The sequence below is a fragment of the Lathamus discolor genome, chromosome Z (assembly GCF_037157495.1).
Source record: "Lathamus discolor isolate bLatDis1 chromosome Z, bLatDis1.hap1, whole genome shotgun sequence".
NCBI lineage: Eukaryota > Metazoa > Chordata > Aves > Psittaciformes > Psittacidae > Lathamus > Lathamus discolor.
The window spans coordinates 14,773,995-14,793,366 of NC_088909.1; the positions used below are offsets into that span (position 1 = coordinate 14,773,995).

At 38.9% G+C, this 19,372-nt stretch overlaps 1 protein-coding gene across 1 annotated transcript in view; it reads left to right on the forward strand.

Annotated features, from left to right (window-relative positions):
- Positions 1–323: 323 nt before the first annotated feature.
- The window catches only part of LONP2 (lon peptidase 2, peroxisomal), a 46,745-nt gene continuing 27,696 nt past the window's right edge, over positions 324–19,372 (forward strand). The window contains exons 1-8 of the mRNA XM_065661802.1: positions 324–624; positions 1,538–1,772; positions 2,551–2,682; positions 4,020–4,142; positions 5,690–5,853; positions 6,529–6,623; positions 8,437–8,695; positions 17,122–17,263. Coding sequence (XP_065517874.1) covers positions 392–624; positions 1,538–1,772; positions 2,551–2,682; positions 4,020–4,142; positions 5,690–5,853; positions 6,529–6,623; positions 8,437–8,695; positions 17,122–17,263 — 1,383 coding nt within the window. The 5' untranslated portion in view covers positions 324–391. The remainder of the gene's footprint in view (positions 625–1,537; positions 1,773–2,550; positions 2,683–4,019; positions 4,143–5,689; positions 5,854–6,528; positions 6,624–8,436; positions 8,696–17,121; positions 17,264–19,372) is intronic.

Consider the following 19,372-nt stretch of genomic DNA (forward strand, 5'->3'; position numbering starts at 1 on the left):
ACTGACTTCTACTTAATGAAACAGGGCCCTGAATCCTTTGTCCATGAGTACGGACCTAGAAGAGCAGGCTTTGTAAAAACAGGCACAAAATGGTTTTCACCTGTAAACCGTCACATTTAACCGATGTTGAATCTGCCACGCTCTGCCACTCCGCTGCCAGACTCCGGAGCCGTGCCGCCGCTCGGGGCGCGGGGCCCAGCGCTCCCCGGGCCCTGACCCACAGCGGGCCTGTCGTTCGAAAGAAAGAAAGGCAAAACCCGCCCGAGCAGAGACTCCGCCGTGAGGGCCCGCCCCGGCGGGGCGGGTGAAGAGCGGACGGTTCCGTCCCGGCGCCCGTAGCGGGGCGGAGCCGAGGCTGCCGTGTCTGCGGCCGGGAGCGGAGCTGGCCGGCATGGCGGCGGGCAGCGCCATCCAGATCCCCAGCCGCCTGCCGCTGCTGCTCACCCATGAGGGCGTGCTGCTGCCTGGCTCGACCATGCGGACCAGCGTGGACTCGCCGCGCAACATGCAGCTGGTGCGCAGCCGGCTCCTCAAGGGCACCTCGCTGAGGAGCACCATCATCGGCGTCATCCCCAACACCAGTGACCCCACTTCCGACTGCGACGACCTGCCCTCCCTGCACAGGTGCTGCCCTGCGCCGCCCGGTTCGCCCTCGCGGCTCGCTGGTCCCGGCTGACCCTCTCCATAGCCCGCCTCGGCCGGGCCGGCGCGGCTCCGGGACGAGCTGTCACCTTCGCGGGGCGTCGCGCTGCGGGCATGGGCCTGGCCGCGGGAGCGAGTCCGCTCCTCGCCGCCGCCGTGAGGGGGGCGTTCGTGGGTGCCCCGGAGGAGCGCCTGTTGGAGGCGGCAGCGGCTGTCAGGCTGGCGTCTGGGGAGGGGCCTGAGTGAGGAGACCGAGGTGGACGAGGAAGATAGGGTCAAAGAGCGCAGGCCAGGAGTGTTGAGCCTGTCGCAGTTGTTAGCGCTAGAGTTTCGCCTAACGAGTAGCGTGGAGAGTAATCTAGTTCGCATAAAATGAGGCCGAATTTTATCCTGTTTCTGTCGGATAAAGCATGAGTAAAATTAACATGCTGCAGCCCTTACTCAAAATTATCGTATCAGTGGACTTAGTAAGGTTTTTGCAAGAAAGTAACTTCTGGTTTAACCTGCTTAAACAGGTACCTGTTATCTAAAACTGGTCAGAATGAGGCTGACGGTTTCACTGAAGAACTGTAAATTACACTCAATTTCCCAGCACGTTATTTTAAGCAGAAATGTCAGTGTTCCTGTCCACAGCAAGCTTCATTAAATTATTTATGAAAAAATTATGTTTCTAAGTTGGGTGACTGTATTATATTATCTTAGTTTTTCAGTTACCTCATTAATTTTCAGGTAATCTGTGTTGCAGAGGAAGTTGTGTAATTTGGTTGCTTTTCATGATAAATAACTATGACCCAGAAGGTTCTTGCAACCTCTAGTTCGATTGCTGCTTAATAATGGGCACACAAAATGTTCCGTGGAAGGTGACAAGTAACACAGAGATTTGATCTGTTTTTAGGATTGGCACTGCTGCCTTGGCAGTTCAGGTGGTCGGCAGCAACTGGCCCAAGCCACATTACACATTGCTGGTTACAGGCCTCTGCCGCTTCCAGATCCTGCAGTTGCTGAAAGAGAAGCCGTATCCTGTGGCAGAAGTTGAGCAATTAGATCGACTTGAGCAGTTTACTAATCAGCATAAATCTGAGGAGGAACTTGGAGAGCTGTCAGAACAATTCTACAAGTATGCAGTGCAGGTGAACTGTTTTAATCCTATGTATCATATATCAATGTATGTATTTGTTTCTTATCTGCCTTTTTCTTTCCGTAGTGCTTATGTTTTCCAGTGACTGTTAGAATTTCAGTATTTCTTCTGCAAAATAAATATTTTTGTTACATGTTAAGGTTTCTGTGTTGAGTTGCAGGATGTCTATACAGCTTGCTGCAGCATGAGTCTAACTGTGTATGGTAGCACTGTGATAAGTTTGTATTATTTTGTATATAGTACTACTGTAAATACGCTAAGAAAAGGAATACTTTTGTTTTTTTGTTCTTGGATTACATATGTATATGCATAAACATATATAATGGTTTGAGATTTTGTGGTTTGGTTTGATTTTTTTTTTAATTATTAAAGGAGAAGAGCCCCTCTAGAACCTTGATTGTAAACAGATGTCCCCAGGTATAATGAGTTTGAGTTTAAAGGATTTATAGAAAAAGAGTCATTACAGTGTTAAGGTAACTGGGAAAGTTTTATTCAGCATGTGTGTGCGAAATAAGAGATACAGGCACTGAAAAAAGTGCTGCAAATGATGATATTTTCAACTACTTGCACAAGCTGAAAAACCAAAAATCATGGTTGCCTTGTGCTGAGTTAGTGCCTCCTGTGAACTTCTAAAAATTTATTTCAGTAGCTTTTTGGACATTTTGGAAAAGAACCTAGGCATGTTTTGTGCTGAAAGATGCAACCCTTTTTAAGTCACATAAAAAGAAACACTACAACCATGAATATTGTTTATTGTGTGTTTCTTACAGTTGGTTGAGATGCTAGATATGTCCGTTCCTGCAGTTGCAAAGCTGAGACGTCTTTTGGACAATCTGCCAAGAGAAGCTTTACCAGATATACTGACTTCTATCATCCGTACCTCCAACCAAGAGAAGCTTCAGGTATTACAACCTTAAACCTTTTTTAAGTGGAGTTAGGTATTTGCTGGTTTGGGGTTTATTTTTCAGTTAATTAACTTTTTAGATAATTGTGAAGTTGCTTACACTTGAGACTGTACAGTGATAATGTTGTGTCAGAAGTTATTTGTGTTACACCTGAGCATGAATATTTGTAAAAGGGTTTTATGCTGTTGTTTAAAGTGTTTATATATGCGTGTATCAGAACTCACCTAATAGGTAAATTAATCTACTTAGCATTGGAAACAGTTCATTTTATTAAACAATAAATACAACATGGGCTTGCCCTTCCAATATTAAAGATGAGGAATCATTCTTCAGGCTGTGTTAAAATCTTGCTTACTTATCACAGTTGACATCAGTATACATCAATATCAACAGCTTTCTTCTTACCAAAAGAAGAAATTTTTTTAAGTATTTAAAAAAAAACATCTCAAAGCGTGTGATTTAAAATACTGAGACACTGGTTAAATTTGCATTGTATGTCCAGGTAACTATGCAAAAATAGTGCTTATGGCTTAAGACTTACTAGTCTGATTTCTGTACTTGTTTGATGTGTTTGGAAGTTTTGTTGTTTCTTTTGTCACTGGCAGTGCTGCACGTTCACCTTGAATTGAAAGCATAAGTTAGGTTCTTTCAAAGCACAGTAGAAGTTAATACAGAAATTAATTTGAAGTGAAGGTCTGTACTGGGCTGAATGTCCTGCTGGAGGAAGGTACATAAATCATTAAATTTGCCATGTCCTTTGTTTATTAGAAGTGCTAAAGAAAAGAGCAGCCAGTGGAAGCTGTGCTAAAAAGGAAGAGCCAAATTCTACCCATTTCCACATAGCAACTTCATTGGTCATGAAAATGGAATAACATATAAAATTTTAAAAAGGCAAGCAAAATAAAAAACCTCTAAACAGGCAGACAAGAAACAGCTTGAGGCATAAGGTGATTTTTTTTTTTTTCTGGGTTAATCAAGGTGATCATGCTGTAATTTTCTGAGAGGTCTCACTCTTTCAATTCAATAACTGAAAACCAGAATGCTGATAGATGTCTGCCACAGAAAATGCAACTGAAATATTAAAGACAATTTAAAACCAGACGGGATAAAAAACTTTTTTTCTGTTTTGGAGTGCTTTGTAGTTTTGGCATCCAGACCTCTGAGGCTGGGTTTTGTGGACTGTATTCTCATTGCTTTTCTTGCTGCCTATTTTCCTAAACCATCTATTGTATAACTGGTCAGAAGACAGTAACAGTGTCCTTCATGTTCCCCTCCCTGAAGCTGATGATCCATCAGAATGAACTCATTGGCAACTTATAACTCCTTGCTTTTAGATTTTAGATGCTGTTAGGCTGGAAGAACGGTTCAAGATGACTATACCATTGCTTGTTAGGCAGATTGAAGGCTTGAAGCTGCTTCAGAAAACAAGAAAGCCCAAACAGGATGATGATAAAAGGGTATGGACTTTAAATGTGGATAATTAAACATCATAAATAAGTATGAAGATACACTCTTAAGCATACTAATGTTTATTCACTAATTTTAATCTGTGCAAAGTTTTGATTTACAACAGTAATGTTTCATGGTCAGTCTGGAGCTGCAGAGAACACCCTGCTGGCAACTTTGGTATTTTAAATGCCTAAAAAGATAAAATATAATTTTAAAACAGCCAAGGTTTTATTTGGGGTTTGTTTTGTTATCATTTTGGTTTTATTTTCATGTGTGTATGTATGGGTAGTTTTTGTTTGGTTGGTTTTATGTGGAGTGTCTTTGGGTGGTGGGGTTTTTTGGGTTGTTGGTTTTTTTATTTTCTGACATTCAGTAAAGCCTCAGGTTCCTTCAAAGATTCGTTTGATGCCCAATGGCAAGCACACATTGAGTTTTGGCCAGTGCAGTGAAAGGTGTACCGTTTGCTAATGGCATTGCAGGTGAATGATAGCTTTGGAAATACAGGTAAAATATGTGTGTTGTAAAATGTAGCTTGCTAAACTAGGGCACCTTAAGACTTTTGCTGCATTTGCCTATACTTACACAGTTTAGTAAGCAGCAAGTAACTGAGAAATGAAAAAAGGTAAAAGCGATTTACCTGTTGTCCTGGGTTCAGCAGTAGCAGTCATTTTTCTCCTTCTTAGTAGCTGGTGCAGTGCTTGGTTTTGACTTTCAGCCTGGGAACAGCGGTGATAACACCGATGGTTTTAGGTACTGCTCAGTAATGTTTACTCTGACCAAGGACTTTCTGAGTCTCATGCTCTGCCAGGGAGGAGGGGAAGCTGGGAGGAAGCAGAAACAGGACACCTGACCCAAACTAAGCAAAGAGGTGTTCCATACCACAGCGCATCATGCCCAGTGTATAAACTGGGGGCAGTTACCTAGAAGGGTTAGATCACTGCTGAGGTTGGGGTAGGTATCAATTGGTGGATGGTGAGCAGTTGTATTCTCTCCCCTTGTTATTTCCCTTATCATTATTATTATTGGTGGTAGCAGCAGTGGTTTTGTGTTACGCCTGAGTTACCGGACTGCTCTTATCTCAACCTGTGGGAGTTACATTCTTTTGATTCTTCTCCCCATCCCTCTAGGAGCTGTGGTAGGAAGGGAGGGGAGTGAGCGAACTGCTACATGGTACTGAAATACCAGCTGAGCTTAAACCACGACACCTGTTTTGTAAAAATAAGGCTTATTATGCTTAATATGTTGGGATGCAATGCCCAAAACCTTGTAAATAGCTTTTTCAGTTTTGTTCTTGTCTTCTGTTCAGGTAGATGCACCTAGGAAGTACGTATTTCCTAAGTATACCACAATATACAGCAGTATAACAACTATAACTTTTTAAAGTAGTACCAATAATACTTTTTGAAGTTATTTATTGGATTAAAGTCTTCTGAATTTTTCTATGGAGGCTCTCCCAACACCTTGTATATTTTTGTCATGGTTTCCATTCAAAGCCAAATTATCTACCTGATTTAAAAAACAGTACTATACTCTGGCTCTGTTTTCCATTTCGTAGGTTGTAGCCATCCGTCCTAATAGAAGAAGCAATCACATTCCAAGCACTGCAGAAGATGATGAGGAGGAAGAAGATCATGATGATGTTGTCATGCTGGAAAAAAAGATTAGATCATCCAGTATGTCAGAACAAGCTCTTAAAGTTTGTCTTAAGGAAATTAAGAGGTAGGAGACTTTCATATGGTGGTTTCTTCTCTTGTATTAACCTTCCCTTATTTGATTGTGTGTTTGTGTTGCTGTGTTTTGGAAATTATTTTTAAAAATTTAGTAGAGTGCTGTTTTTTGCTTATATGTTTCATCATCTTTTTTGAGCTTCAGAAGTGATGATAAAGAAATATGAAGTCTTCTAGATATGGTTTATACGTTAATACAGCATTAAACTGTAAGCTCTAAGCCCCTATGTTACGAATATCTAAAAAACCTCAGCTGAATAGTACCAGTTTTTAATGATTATTTAATTAAAACTGACCCAGTTATTGAGTCTTTTTTCTTCTGTTTTTCTTTCGTGATTGGGTAACTGTGCTATCCATGATGGGTAACAACCTCTTCCAGTGAGGATGCATAGATAGTGGTGCATGCATTGGGGATGCAGTATATGCATAGGAAATGGACTCTTTTTTTAATTTCTCTTTGTATCGTATAAATAACCTATTATTATGCAAAGACAAGCTCATGATTGGTTAAATAGTGACTTGCTTTTTTAGTATTACTTTGTCAGAAAGTAAGATGGTATCCTGTTTTTTTTAAGTGTTTGCTAAATGTCCATCTTGTGGTGCAGAAGAGTCTTACTTTACAGTTAGTTCCCGATTAGCCTTATGAATTCTGTGCATATATTTCCAGATTAAAGAAGATGCCTCAGTCAATGCCAGAATATGCTTTGACAAGAAATTACTTGGAACTGATGGTAGAATTGCCATGGAACAAGAGTACAAAAGGTAACCCCTCTATTATTGTTGATGGTGTCTTACACAGACATTTTAGGACAGGTAACCATCATGTAAGCACTGTGTACTTAATTCTGTCTTGCAAATGTTTGTACTTAATTCTGTCTTGCAAATGTTTGTCTCATTGTCTGACCATAAAAACGTCATTAATAAAAGAAGGTTCTGCTGTGTCTTAAGTTACTCAAGTTTCGTGAGGAACAAAAGGATGAAAAAGCACAATTGTAGTTAATTTTAATAATTGCAACGTCAGGTACAATAACAAAACTGAATGTCATGTCAGCTTTGTACTCTTGTTTTCAAATATTGAGTGTAGAGTGATACTGTTAATATGGGAGCGGCGTACAAAAATTGAGAGCAAGTAGAGTTAAAAACCAAACATGACTTCCTACTGAACAGCACATGTAGACTAAGTGGGCAAAATGACTTTCCAGAAGGTGTTCTGCTGGAGAAAAGGATTTTAATTCTTTCTAGCAGCTACTGAAGAACGAAGCTTTAGAATGTGATTTTAAAAAGAAATTTAACATAACACACCAGCAGAAAGACGTCTGTCTGTCTTTTGACCTCTTAGTAAGTGGTGATGAACTTTAAGCGTGGTGATGAACTTTGGCTATTTTGAACTAGAGCCTTACTGTTTACAAATCTTCTTGTAATAGTTTCTTTAATCATTAAGTTGTGAAAAGATCTGCCTACAGATCTTTGCAGATCTCTATAGTGTTATTCAAAGAATACCAAACCGAGTAAAATAGTTGTTGATGTCCTACAAGAATGGTGTTTTGGTTAAATTTTTGCTCTTTAATCTTGTAAAATTATGCCATGTCACATGTAGTGTGAAGTTTTACTTTAAGCAAAGTTTTGAAGTTTGCATTCACATTCATGTGACTGATGCTTTGGAATCCATAGCTACAGTGAATAAAAATATACGTGAATATAAAGATAGAAAATACAGTAGAAAATGATGATCATTAGTGAATTTTTTGCCTAGTGGTTCATCACAAAAATTTGCACTGTTGATGATGAGACTTCAATCACGATTGTCTGCATGTGAACTGCATGTGAAATAGGCACACTTACAGTATGAGGAGTCTGCATCTAGAATGCAGATTTGAAGGGTGGGTGTGTGCGGAGTTGGTAGACTTCACTGCTTCCTGCCTGCTATCTTTATGTTGTAGAGCAAAGGACAAGACAGCTGCCAGAAGTTCCTGCCTTTTGTAAAGCATTAGTTAATGTCCACCAGTGAGGCCTTACCATTTATCACAAATCATGGCAATTGCAAAAACCTAATATTTCCAGTCGTGGTATCATGTGGGTATTTTATACAGTGCTAAATCACTTTGTGTTGCATAGCAAGTAAAGCATGCCCATTAGGCCTACGAGTTCTTGCTGCATTTGTGAGATAGTTACAGGCTCTTATCATAAGTAGATGATGAAGACATAGGGATGAATTTGTCTTTTGAGAAGACCTTACAGGATCTAACTTACTTCTGTGAGAAGGTAATGCTGAAAAATTTATTTATCACTGAATTGCTGTTACAAAATAGTTCATTTGAACCACATTCCCTAAATTCATTTGAACCAGATTTTGGTCTGCGGTGCTGTAAACCGGTGTTTTCTTGTTTTCTAAATTTCATTACTGTAATCTGTCTATCTTATGTCTAATTAAATGAGAATTATAATACCTGTGTTTTAGGAAAATGTCTGAAAAGTGTGTGTGTGTGTCAGTGGGATTGTTTTGATGAACATGTTTGAGAATGAGTTGTTTCTGTTTTTAAAGGTAAATATCTTTTCTGTTGTCAATTATTGATAGATCGCCTGGAAATTCGTGCAGCTCGAATTGTTTTGGATAATGATCATTATGCTATGGAGAAGCTGAAGAAGAGAGTTTTGGAGTACTTAGCTGTCCGACAGCTTAAAAACAACCTCAAAGGACCCATTCTTTGTTTTGTGGGACCCCCAGGAGTTGGTAAAACCAGTGTTGGAAGATCAATTGCGAAGACATTGGGTCGAGAATTCCACAGAATTGCTTTAGGAGGAGTCTGTGATCAGTCTGATATTCGAGGCCACAGGTAACTACTTCCTTTCCTAACTGAAATTTTTGCTTTTGTTTGCTACAGGATGTATGTATTATTTTATTTGTTTAGCTAATACAGAGCTGTTTTGCTTATTTCAAACAATGGTAGTTATTAATTTATTTTTCTTGTTATTCAGTGGTGTTATTCAGTAGAGAATTTTAGTAGTGGGAATGGATGTTTAGTGTTGAGATAAGGCCTTTATTCTTTCCTTCTGCTACTGCCTTTTATTGTCATAGGAAATAATGGAATTTCATCTTCAGTCATGTTGGCACTTCGAAGTAAAATTCAGTAGGAAGTCTAATGCAAACTCTTAAATGTTGTATCTGATTTTTCTACTTTTTAAGAGGGATGTAAAGATCTAGTTATACAAAATAGCCTATGTATAACAATGCATTACTTTATAACCATGTTGGTTGATAAAACAGAAAGAGAAACTGAGAGTGATACTTACAGGTTGCTGGAGGATAGCAACTGAGTTACTTAGTATCTCAAACTTGTTAGTGTAGTGTTTTCCCATTTCAAATGGAAGCTTATGCAAGGACGCCCAAGCTGGATTATGTCAAAGGAGTTTTTTTGGGTGACTTTCTGTAGGACTTTTTTATGATCTTGCATCTCTTTATGCATATACTTCTTAGCCTATTAAACCATTTATATGTATTAATCTATTTCCCATTCCTTGCAACTGGAAACATATGATGGGTAAGGTAGGTAAGTAGGTGCCAAACATCGGTGCAGCACTTTTCGGTTCTGTTAAACATATTTTATGCTTTTTGCATGCAGCATAGGATATTTCATATAATAGATTTGTTAGTGTTCTAAAGATCTGTAAAAGCATGTGGGTTTGGGTGTTTTTTTGTTTGTGTTTGTTTGGGTTTTGTTTGTTTTGTTTTTGAAGTCATATGTTAAATAAAAGTTCTTCTTATGACATTAGGTAAATTATTATGAATTAAAGCTATCCATTATTTCTTTGATGCCATGTAGTGGTTAATTTTGCTCAATGGCTATGCTGCTACTTTGAATCATCAGAATACACTATCATTCTGTCTTCAGTTATAGGTTATTCTGTAATTTCTCTTTGTTTTCAAGCATAAAAAGGACCTTGGTATTTGTATCACTTCCCTATGAAATTTTAATGATAACCTAAAATAAATGCCCCAATAAAAGTTCATTTTGTGATATCAGAAGACTTCTGACTGTAAGCTAGTTGCATATGTGAATACATTACAGTGGTGAAAACTCACAGTCCCAACTGGAAGAAATGCAGGAAACTCAGTGGGAAATCTTATGCTGAACATACACATAAACTTCTAGGAATCTGGAATATGAGGTATTTCTATGAATCTGGAGCGTAAGTTACTGATGATGACTTCTTAGGCCGGAGCATGAGAGGTGAAGAAATGACAAAACAGTGAATTTGTGCTTGATGACAGCTTGAAAATTCTTTTTTTTCATGAACCTTTACTTCAGCACTCTCGATAAAACAAGCAATATTCATTTATTCCTGCATGTGTTCTGTGACAAATTTGCTGGAGTTTTCCAGCGTGTTTGACACTTACCTAGAGTTTGTAGCCTGAAAGAATTATTTGTGGATTTTTTCTTAGTTTAGATTTTTCTTACTTACGCCAGTATACCCAGCAGCCACTGTGGGTTTGTAGGCACATATGGTTTCATGCATTGGTATTTACTGCATAGCAGCACTCTGTGTGTTGTTTTGTAAACCTTTGTGATAACTGGCCTTTCCCCCGTTTACTTATGCAGTAATGGAAAAAGAAGCGAAACTGTGTTCTCCTCCTGCACTACGTATTATTCCTATAATTCATTAACAGTGTTAGTTGCTGTTTCAGAATTCCGATGTTTTAGATTACTTATGATATGGATCCTAAAAACAATTTTAAAATGTTGTTCAGCAACACGTTGCTATTCAAACTGAAGCCACTAGAGGGTGGTCAATACTAAGCGATGTAGGTATCAGTCACTTTTCCGGGGCAGAGCAGGGCTGAAGCCTTTGTAACAAGAAAACCACGTCTGGAAAATTAACATTAAGAGTAAAGCTGTCATCAACTCTTCCTCAACTGCCAGAAATTCCTAATTGTGTTAATTTTTGTTATTGTTTTGATGAGTTTTGTTTTGTTTGGCTTTCTATCTTGTGTTTAGGCCTAACAGAGAATAAAGACAGAAAGTTGTCTGATAATGAGGCTTTAAAAACTTTTACATTCAAGTGTTTGTGACTGTCACTGTAGTATTTTTGTGGGCATTATTAAATGATTAATGCATGTTAGAAACTATTTTAAATTTCATATTTGGTAACACAGTGTATTTTTCACAAGCAAAAGAAGATACCATCTAGAATTATCAACAGTATCATGGGGTTACTCTTCAACAAACAAATGTATAGTTTAACAACAAACTTCACAGCAGTCAGTATGAGGAGTCCTTTGTAAGGAGTGCTTTTGCAAATTTTTTGTAGTTAAAACCAACTGTTGCATACTGATTTTTTAAATTCTGTTCATTTTTTTCCCCCTGTGTTTCTGCTTACCAAGATTTAATCAAAACTCTGGCTTTTCTAGAGAACTGTCTCTGTAATGTCCTTTTGTGTGAATAAGTCATTCACAGTCAAGTGAATCCACATTGTGCGCCTGGTGGCAGTCACAGAGTGTAATTACAGAGGTGGTCTGGAAGTGGAAGGGACAGAGGATACTGTTCTCTGAGTTTTACTGTTCAGTAAACAGGCTGATGTTCTGATACTACGTGTTAGAAACCATTATTTTTCTCCTGAAAGTTCTTTATTAAGCTTGAAAGCTTAAGTCTGTATCAACCGTATATACCAACTAATGTACTAAACGTACTATAACATTAAAAAAGGAACTGTGATTCAGTTTCACTTGCAAGCAAATACAGCCTGAAATAGCATTCACTTGGGCCACTTATTGCAGTTTTATGTGAGGGATGCAGAATGACAGAATCAGCAAGCAAAATACATGAGATGGCAGCAGGGTGGGGAGTGGAGTTTCAGTAAGCATGCTCTTCTTTGTGGTGTGTAACTAAGGCAGTTGGAAATGCCCAGGGTTTGCCATCTCAGTGCAGATCATGTGCTTGCAGCTGGGGTTTGTGAATTATTTTTTTGATCAAGTACAGAGTAGCAACTACCATTCTGCCTTCCAAAATGAAATCATCATCTTGGTACAAAAGCAGAACTGCTTTATCAGGCATCCTCCAGCTGTTGTTTGCATTTACCCATTTGCCACTCATCTATATTACATGTTAAAGTTTGCTGGTTTACTTTTGTTCTTAGCTTGCATTAAAAAAAAAACCCTCAAACCTACAAAAAAAAAAAAAAAACCAAGCAAAAAAAAAAGAAACCAAAACCAAACAAACCACACTGAAGGATGACTGTCCTGGGTACAGCAGTAGCAGTCATTTTTAGCAGCAGTCATTTTTCTCCTTCTTAGTAGCTGGTGCAGTGCTTTGTTTTTGACTTTCAGCCTGGAAACAGCGCTGATAGCACCGATGGTTTTAGGTACTGCTCAGTAATGTTTAGTCTGACCAAGGACTTTCTGAGCCTCATTCTCTGCCAGGGAGGAGGCGAAGTCGGGAGGAAGCAGAGACAGGACACCTGACCCAAACTAAGCAAAGAGGTGTTCCATACCACAGCACATCATGCCCAGTATATAAACTGGGAGGGGAGTAACTGGAAGGGCTAGATTGCTGCTGAGGTTGGGGTGGGTATCGATTGGTGGATGGTGAGCAGTTGTATTCTCTCCCCTTGTTATTTCCCTTATCATTATTATCATTGGTGGTAGCAGCAGTGGTTTGTGTTGTACCTTAGTTACTGGACTGTTCTGATCTCAACCTGTGGGAGTTACATTCTTTTGATTCTCCTCCCCATCCCTTGGGGAGTGGGGTGGGGTGGGGGTGGGGGGGGAAAGATGGGAAGAAAGGAAGTGGGGGGAGGGGGTTGTGAATGAGTGACTGATACTTTATTTTATACAGGAACTGTATGATGTCTGTTCCATGTGTGTGTGTTTTATTATTCTTAAAAATGAAAGTCGTAATTGTGCTATTTACTTATAATGGTGCTGGTGAGATCACTGTGGAGCTCTTTTTTTCTCTCTCACCTCTGTGTGGAGCACTTTTCCTTACATTATCATTGCTTTTCAGTTTCTGGAAGTTTGGGTAGTTTATTTATAGCTTAGCCCTGTGCTGAAGACTTGTTCAGGTGAATCCGCATGAGAAAAGGTGTGATTGCTCACTAGTACAGCCAGGCTAGCAGAAGTTCACTACACATACCTTGCTGCGCAAGAAAAAAACAAACCTAAAGCAACTTCAACTGTGAGAGGAATAGCTTTATTATATAAGTACAAAGCAGAGATACATTGGTAAAGCACTTGAGTACATGCACGCTCTGTCTTTTTCAAGAAAATAAGCTGTGACCTTGTGAACTAAGTTCAGAAATAGCTTGTTTGGCGGCATTAACGTTATCTGTTTCTTTGTCTGCAGTTTGAAAACTACTGTAGTTAAAAACAAGTTAAAGTGGTTTGTCTTTATAACACTGTGAAGGGAGTGAGTCATATTTTTATCAATAATACTAGTACTGCTTTAAAGTTACGATTCAGACACATTCCCAGTTTACATCAGGAGAGTCAACAAGGTTAGACCTCCCAGTTGTTTTTCTTGCGTTTTCTAGGATACATAGCTCCTAATGACATGCTGTACAACTCTAGTGTTTTTTTAAATGTACCTTTTCAGTGATTTAAAAATAAATTAAAAATTACTAAATTACAGACCACCTGGGTCATGAGCTCTTAAGAGGTTTCTTCAAAAGTTACTACACAAGAGAGGTAACCAGGAAACTCTGTATGTACTTTCTGTCTTGAATGAAAGCAGCTTTAGGTTTAATGCATGGAGAGAAACAGTGCATCAAAAAATGAGCAAAGCCACCTTGTATCATCAACAATGCTAATGCAGAGTATTGTTTTTCCTCCTTTCAACCTAGCTAGAATAAAGAAAATAAAGAATAGCATCACATTTGGTGGCTGCTGTTCGCAAACAGCAGTATTCAGTTTCACAGGTTACAAGGCAAAGGTTTAATGTCCAGACAGATAAATGGCCATACCTGCTTGTCATTTTAATATGTTCTGGTGGGTTTATATATAAATATTTGCAGGGTCTGTCTTACCAAGGACTTTTGTGTTAAAATGTGTTCCCTAATAGCCATTTAAAAATAAAACCAGGCTACCTATGTTTCTATTTTGAAGGTAAAATACTGTATTATTTTTCTTTGATGTCCTACATATGACATTTGCATAAGAATTATTTTCTTCCCTTGGAGATCTGGAGTGTTTGATAAATAGTATAATATAATAGGTATTGGTCCATCTCTAATAGATGTATCACAGATTTAGGCTGTTACACATGGGAAAAGCAAATTGATACCTAGGTATTTGTTATCCAAAAATTTACAGTCCAAGTTTCTATTTCATGATACCTGATCAAATTATATAAATAAATTTAATCATGCTTTTATTTGAAATCTAGTTTATTGATTAAATGCTTATCTTGCACTTTGTTTTTTAGATTTACTATGTCTAGAGGTGATTGAAAAGACAAATGAGAAGACAGTATGAGAGAAGAGTGAGAACAGTCAATTGTCAGATAGTGAAAGGAAGAGCAGAATGCTTCCACCTACCATGTGCTTTTCTCATCTGTTAAACCTAATTCTGTGGAGACTGAGTATTTTGCAGAACTACTTTATATTTCCAACAATAGTTCCTTTAATTTTGACCTTTGAGTTTCTTGAAAAAACTCCTGGGTTATATAGGGAACAATTTAATCCTCTTCATAACATTGGCTTCATTTTAGTTGGACTGTGGTTTCTATTTGAGTTTTAGCTCATGACCCAGGGCTTACTTTGGTCAGGGTACATGAAAAAAAAAATATTGATTTTCTGTCACTGTTAGAATGTTATTTCTTATTACTTGCTTTAGTAGCCACTTAATTATTATACTCTTAAAATTGTAGTACTCCAAGGTATTGATCTCACTTGACTTGTCATGAGTTGTCTTGAGTATATTTGCTTTTTCCTGTTTTTTCTTCACCACGGATCTTGATACACTGTGTTTCAACTTACCTAGTATTACGGCTTATTTTAAAATGTCAAGAAACTTGATTGTGTGCAGCAGTTAAGTCTTACTGAAAGCTGCTGTATCTGGGAGAATCTTCCACAAGTATAAATGGACTTGAATCTACAATGACTGTGACTTTAAGTCTATTTTCAGGGTTGCTTGAGGGCAAAAAGAAGTATTTCAGTCTATTAATAACAGCTTTCTTGTATCAAAGAAAAATCTCTTCCTGTTGTTTTTTTTTTTGTGTGTGCGTGTGTTTTGTTTTTTGTTTGTTTGTTTGTTTTGGGTTTTTTTTTTAAGTGCTTCTATTTGGAAAATCTCCTAAAAAGTTTTTTAAAGTGGTAGGTCTGTGTGCCTGAACATAAACAAACAGATCTATTATTCAGAAAACCTTTTGGTACCTAATGCTTTTATTCTTTGACTTGTGTTGCAATTGGATGGTGCAGGGAGAGATAGAGTGGTTATTCACAGTGTTTTCCCATGACTAGAGAAACCCAGTTTACCCTCATTTAGTTTATAAACCAAAGCTGTTTCTTAAAAATAGATGCAACATGGGTATCTCAGGACTTTATATAATTTAAAAGGATCAGATAAAACTTGGCTATAGAAAACCACAAACACGTATTAGAAAAGTGCAGTGTCTTTAAGCATGCACTTGAGAATAATGTGCTAAGCAAGAAGCAATGTTTAAAGTTTACCTAATTATGTTATCCTATTGAGTATTAGAAACAGGCTGCATTGTCTCTGAAGCATATAAAACTATTTACTAGTGCAGTAAGCACCTTTTGTTTAAAAAAAATCTCCAAAACAACAACAAAATCCCCCTCACCAAACAAAAAAATCTAAAACTACAAATAAAATAAAAAAACCCAAGAAAAATGAAAAAGAAATCCCCAGATTGCTACAATGATTAATTTGGTTGCACTGGTAAATGATTCACTTCTGTGAACTTCAGTTCTCCTTCAGTATTGTAATTTTCTGATTGGATTTTATAGAATCCTTTCATTCTTTTGGCAAGGTTGCCTGTGTGCAGATGGAGAATGAAGTGGCGTGCTAATATAATAGCTCCCCCATGCAGATTCTTGATCTGTAATGAATGTTACATAGTGCAGCCCTCAGTGGAGATGAATCCACTCACTTGCTGAGGAGTAAGACTCCACACAAAAGCAGAGAGATGATGAACTATTGCATGCTGGCTGCTCCAGTCTTTAGCAGCTGTCTCATGAAAGTGGTAATAGGCAAACTAAAATTCTGCTGCATTTCTGTCTATTTAGATAATCTTAAACACTTTTATTTTTGCTCAGGTGTAGAATTGAAGACAGTAACTGCAGTTTGTTTTCTCAATGATTGAATATGACATGGAACTAACACTATTGCTGTGTGGTTTAAGTTAGGGGTTTTTAATATTTAAAGTTTTCTCTAGTATCTTCTGAAATTACTTCCATGGTATTTTTTGTTTTATCTTTCTAAATGTCATCCTGTTTATTTTGGACCTTACTACACATCTTATGGCAAAGCAGGCCTGTTCTGTATATATGGCTTGTGAGGGTCATGAAATAGGTACTGTAATTGAACGCTTCATGTATCTCTTTCTTCTTCAGTGACCAGCATTTCATACTTTTAAAAAACTGTGCTAAATTCAGCAAACAAGTGATATGTATACATGTAAAATGTAGTTGCTCTGTGCATTGTGAAAAATAGGTTTTACCACTATTATTGAATTTAAACTCATTTTTGTTCTGTTGCATTGTTCTAGTTTTTTATTTCATGGTGAAATGACATAGTAAATTCAGTTATTTTCTGTGAGTAGTAACTAAAGCATGCTGTTTATACAGGGGACATTGTCAGTTCAGCATATTTGGAATTTTGAAGTAAATTGTAATGTGCTGTGTGAACTCGATTGTTGTGACAAAAACCCTCTCGCATCATTAGTAAAATGTTACTGACGTTCCCAAATCTGCTTCTCCATGTTCATACAGTAAAAGGGTGCTTATACTGAATCATGTTAAATGCCTACAAACCATAAAGTTTGGATATTATTGAATGCATATGTTTATCATTCCAGATTGGCTAGCGCACAATGGCACTGGAATTTTCATCTACTGATGTAGTTGCTTATATTAGTTTAGATGCATGTTCCATATTTTTATCAGCTAGTTCCAAAAAGTTTAGCAAAACAGCAAGAATTGTTACAGTGCTGCTTATTCTTATATTTTTGTTTGAGTATTATTTTGGATCTTTCTACCCCAGTTGCACATGGCTGCTCCCTCTTTCCCCATATACATTTATTTCTTGCAGACGCACCTATGTTGGAAGTATGCCTGGCAGAATAATCAATGGACTGAAGACTGTTGGGGTTAACAATCCAGTATTCCTATTAGATGAGGTTGATAAACTGGCAAAAAGCTTGCAGGGGGATCCTGCAGCAGCCTTGCTTGAGGTAAGAAGTGTTAAATCGCAAGCACTGTTTCATTTGTAATTAAAAAGAACTAAAATACTGGGCTCAGAAAGGAGTTTTCACTGGACAAAAGATAGCATGAGAGTGTCAGCTTCTTTAGTCAAATACCAGCTACTATGTTTTGACGTGGGATTTCTGTCAATTACTTGCACACAATGCAAATTTTATTAGATAGTATGCTAAGTATCTTTAGTCTCAGGACTCTGTGCTTAAACACAAAGAAGTGTTTTATGCTAAGTGTTTTATATATTTAAAGACTGTTCAAATCAAACATTATTTATTTGTGGGACTTCAAGACATTGATTTTTAATGACCACATGCTGTTAGCCATAGGAAAGAACTGTAGAGCAGCCAGATGGTAGCTGGACTTTTTCAAGCTTTCCCTCTCTTTCTTGAAACAATTTTAACGTATTTCTGAAGCTTTTGATGGTACAAACTTATATTGGAGCTAAGCGTTTTATCTAGCATGTGGTCTGGACTAGTTGTGTGGGTTTTTAGCAGCATTTTTTAAATTAGTGTTGTAATTAACTTTCTGAAGTTTCCATTTAAGTCATGGATCCCCGTCCGTGACTGATTATGATGTGGTGTTTGCTTTCCATGAGATTCAGCTATAAAGTGTGTTTTTTTTCTGAAATTCTGAGACTTTGACAAAGAATGTGGATGAATCATAGAATCATAGAATGGTTAGGGTTGGAAAGGACCTCAAGATCATCTAGTTCCAACCCCACTGCCATGGGCAGGGACACCTCACCCTAAATCATACCACCCAAGGCTTCATCCAACCTGGCCTTGAACACCACCAGGGATGGAGCACTCACAACCTCCCTGGGCAACCCATTCCAATGCCTCACCACCCTAACAGGAGAGAATTTCCTCCTTATATCCAATCTAAACTTCCCCTGCTTAAGTTTTAACCCATTACCCCTTGTCCTGTCACTACAGTCCCTGACGAAAAGTCCCTCCCCAGCATCCCTATAGGCCCCCTTCAGATACTGGAAGGCTGCTATGAGTCTCCACGCAGCCTTCTCCAGGATGAACAGCCCCAACTTTCTCATCCTATCTTCATATGGGAGGTGCTCCAGTCGCCTGATCATCCTCGTGGCCCTCCTCGGGACTTGTTCCAGCAGTTCCATGTCCTTTTTATGTTGAGGACACCAGAATTGCACACAATACTCCAGGTGAGGTCTCACAAGAGCAGAGTAGAGGGGCAGGATCACCTCTTTCGACCTGCTGGTCACGCTCCTTTTGATGCAGCCCAGGATACGGTTGGCTTTCTGGGCTGCGAGCGCACACTGAAGCCAGCTCATGTTCATTTTCTCATTGACCAGTACCCCCAAGTCCTTCTCTGCAGGGCTGCTCTGAATCTCTTCTATGCCCAATCTGTAGCTGTGCCTAGGATTGCTCCGACCCAGGTGTAGGACCTTGCACTTGTCATGGTTGAACTTCATGAGGTTGGCATCAGCCCACCTCACAAGCGTGTCAAGGTCCCTCTGGATGGCATCCCTTCCCTCCAGCATATCAACCGGACCACACAGCTTGGTGGCATCGGCAAACTTGCTGAGGGCGCACTCAATCCCGCTGTCCATGTCAGCGACGAAGATGTTAAACAAGACTGGTTCCAACACCGATCCCTGAGGGACACCACTCGTTACCGGTCTCCAGCCAGACATCGAGCCATTGACCAGAACTCTTTGTGTGCGGCCATCCAGCCAGTTCTTTATCCACTGAGTGGTCCATCCATCAAATTGATGTCTCTCCAATTTAGAGACAAGGATGTTGTGTGGGACAGTGTCAAACGCTTTGCACAAGTCCAGGTAGATGACATCAACTGCTCTACCCCTGTCCATCAATTCTGTAGCCCCATCATAGAAGGCCACCAAATTGGTCAGGCAGGATTTCCCCTTAGTGAAGCCATGCTGGCTGTCACCAAGCGCCTTGTTGTTTTTCATGTGCCTTAGCATGCCTTCCAGGAGAATCTGCTCCAAGGTTTTACCAGGCAGAGGTGAGACTGACTGGTCTGTAATTCCCTGGGTCTTCCATTTTCCCCTTCTTGAAAATGGAGGTTATATTTCCCTTTTCCAGTTGTCGGGA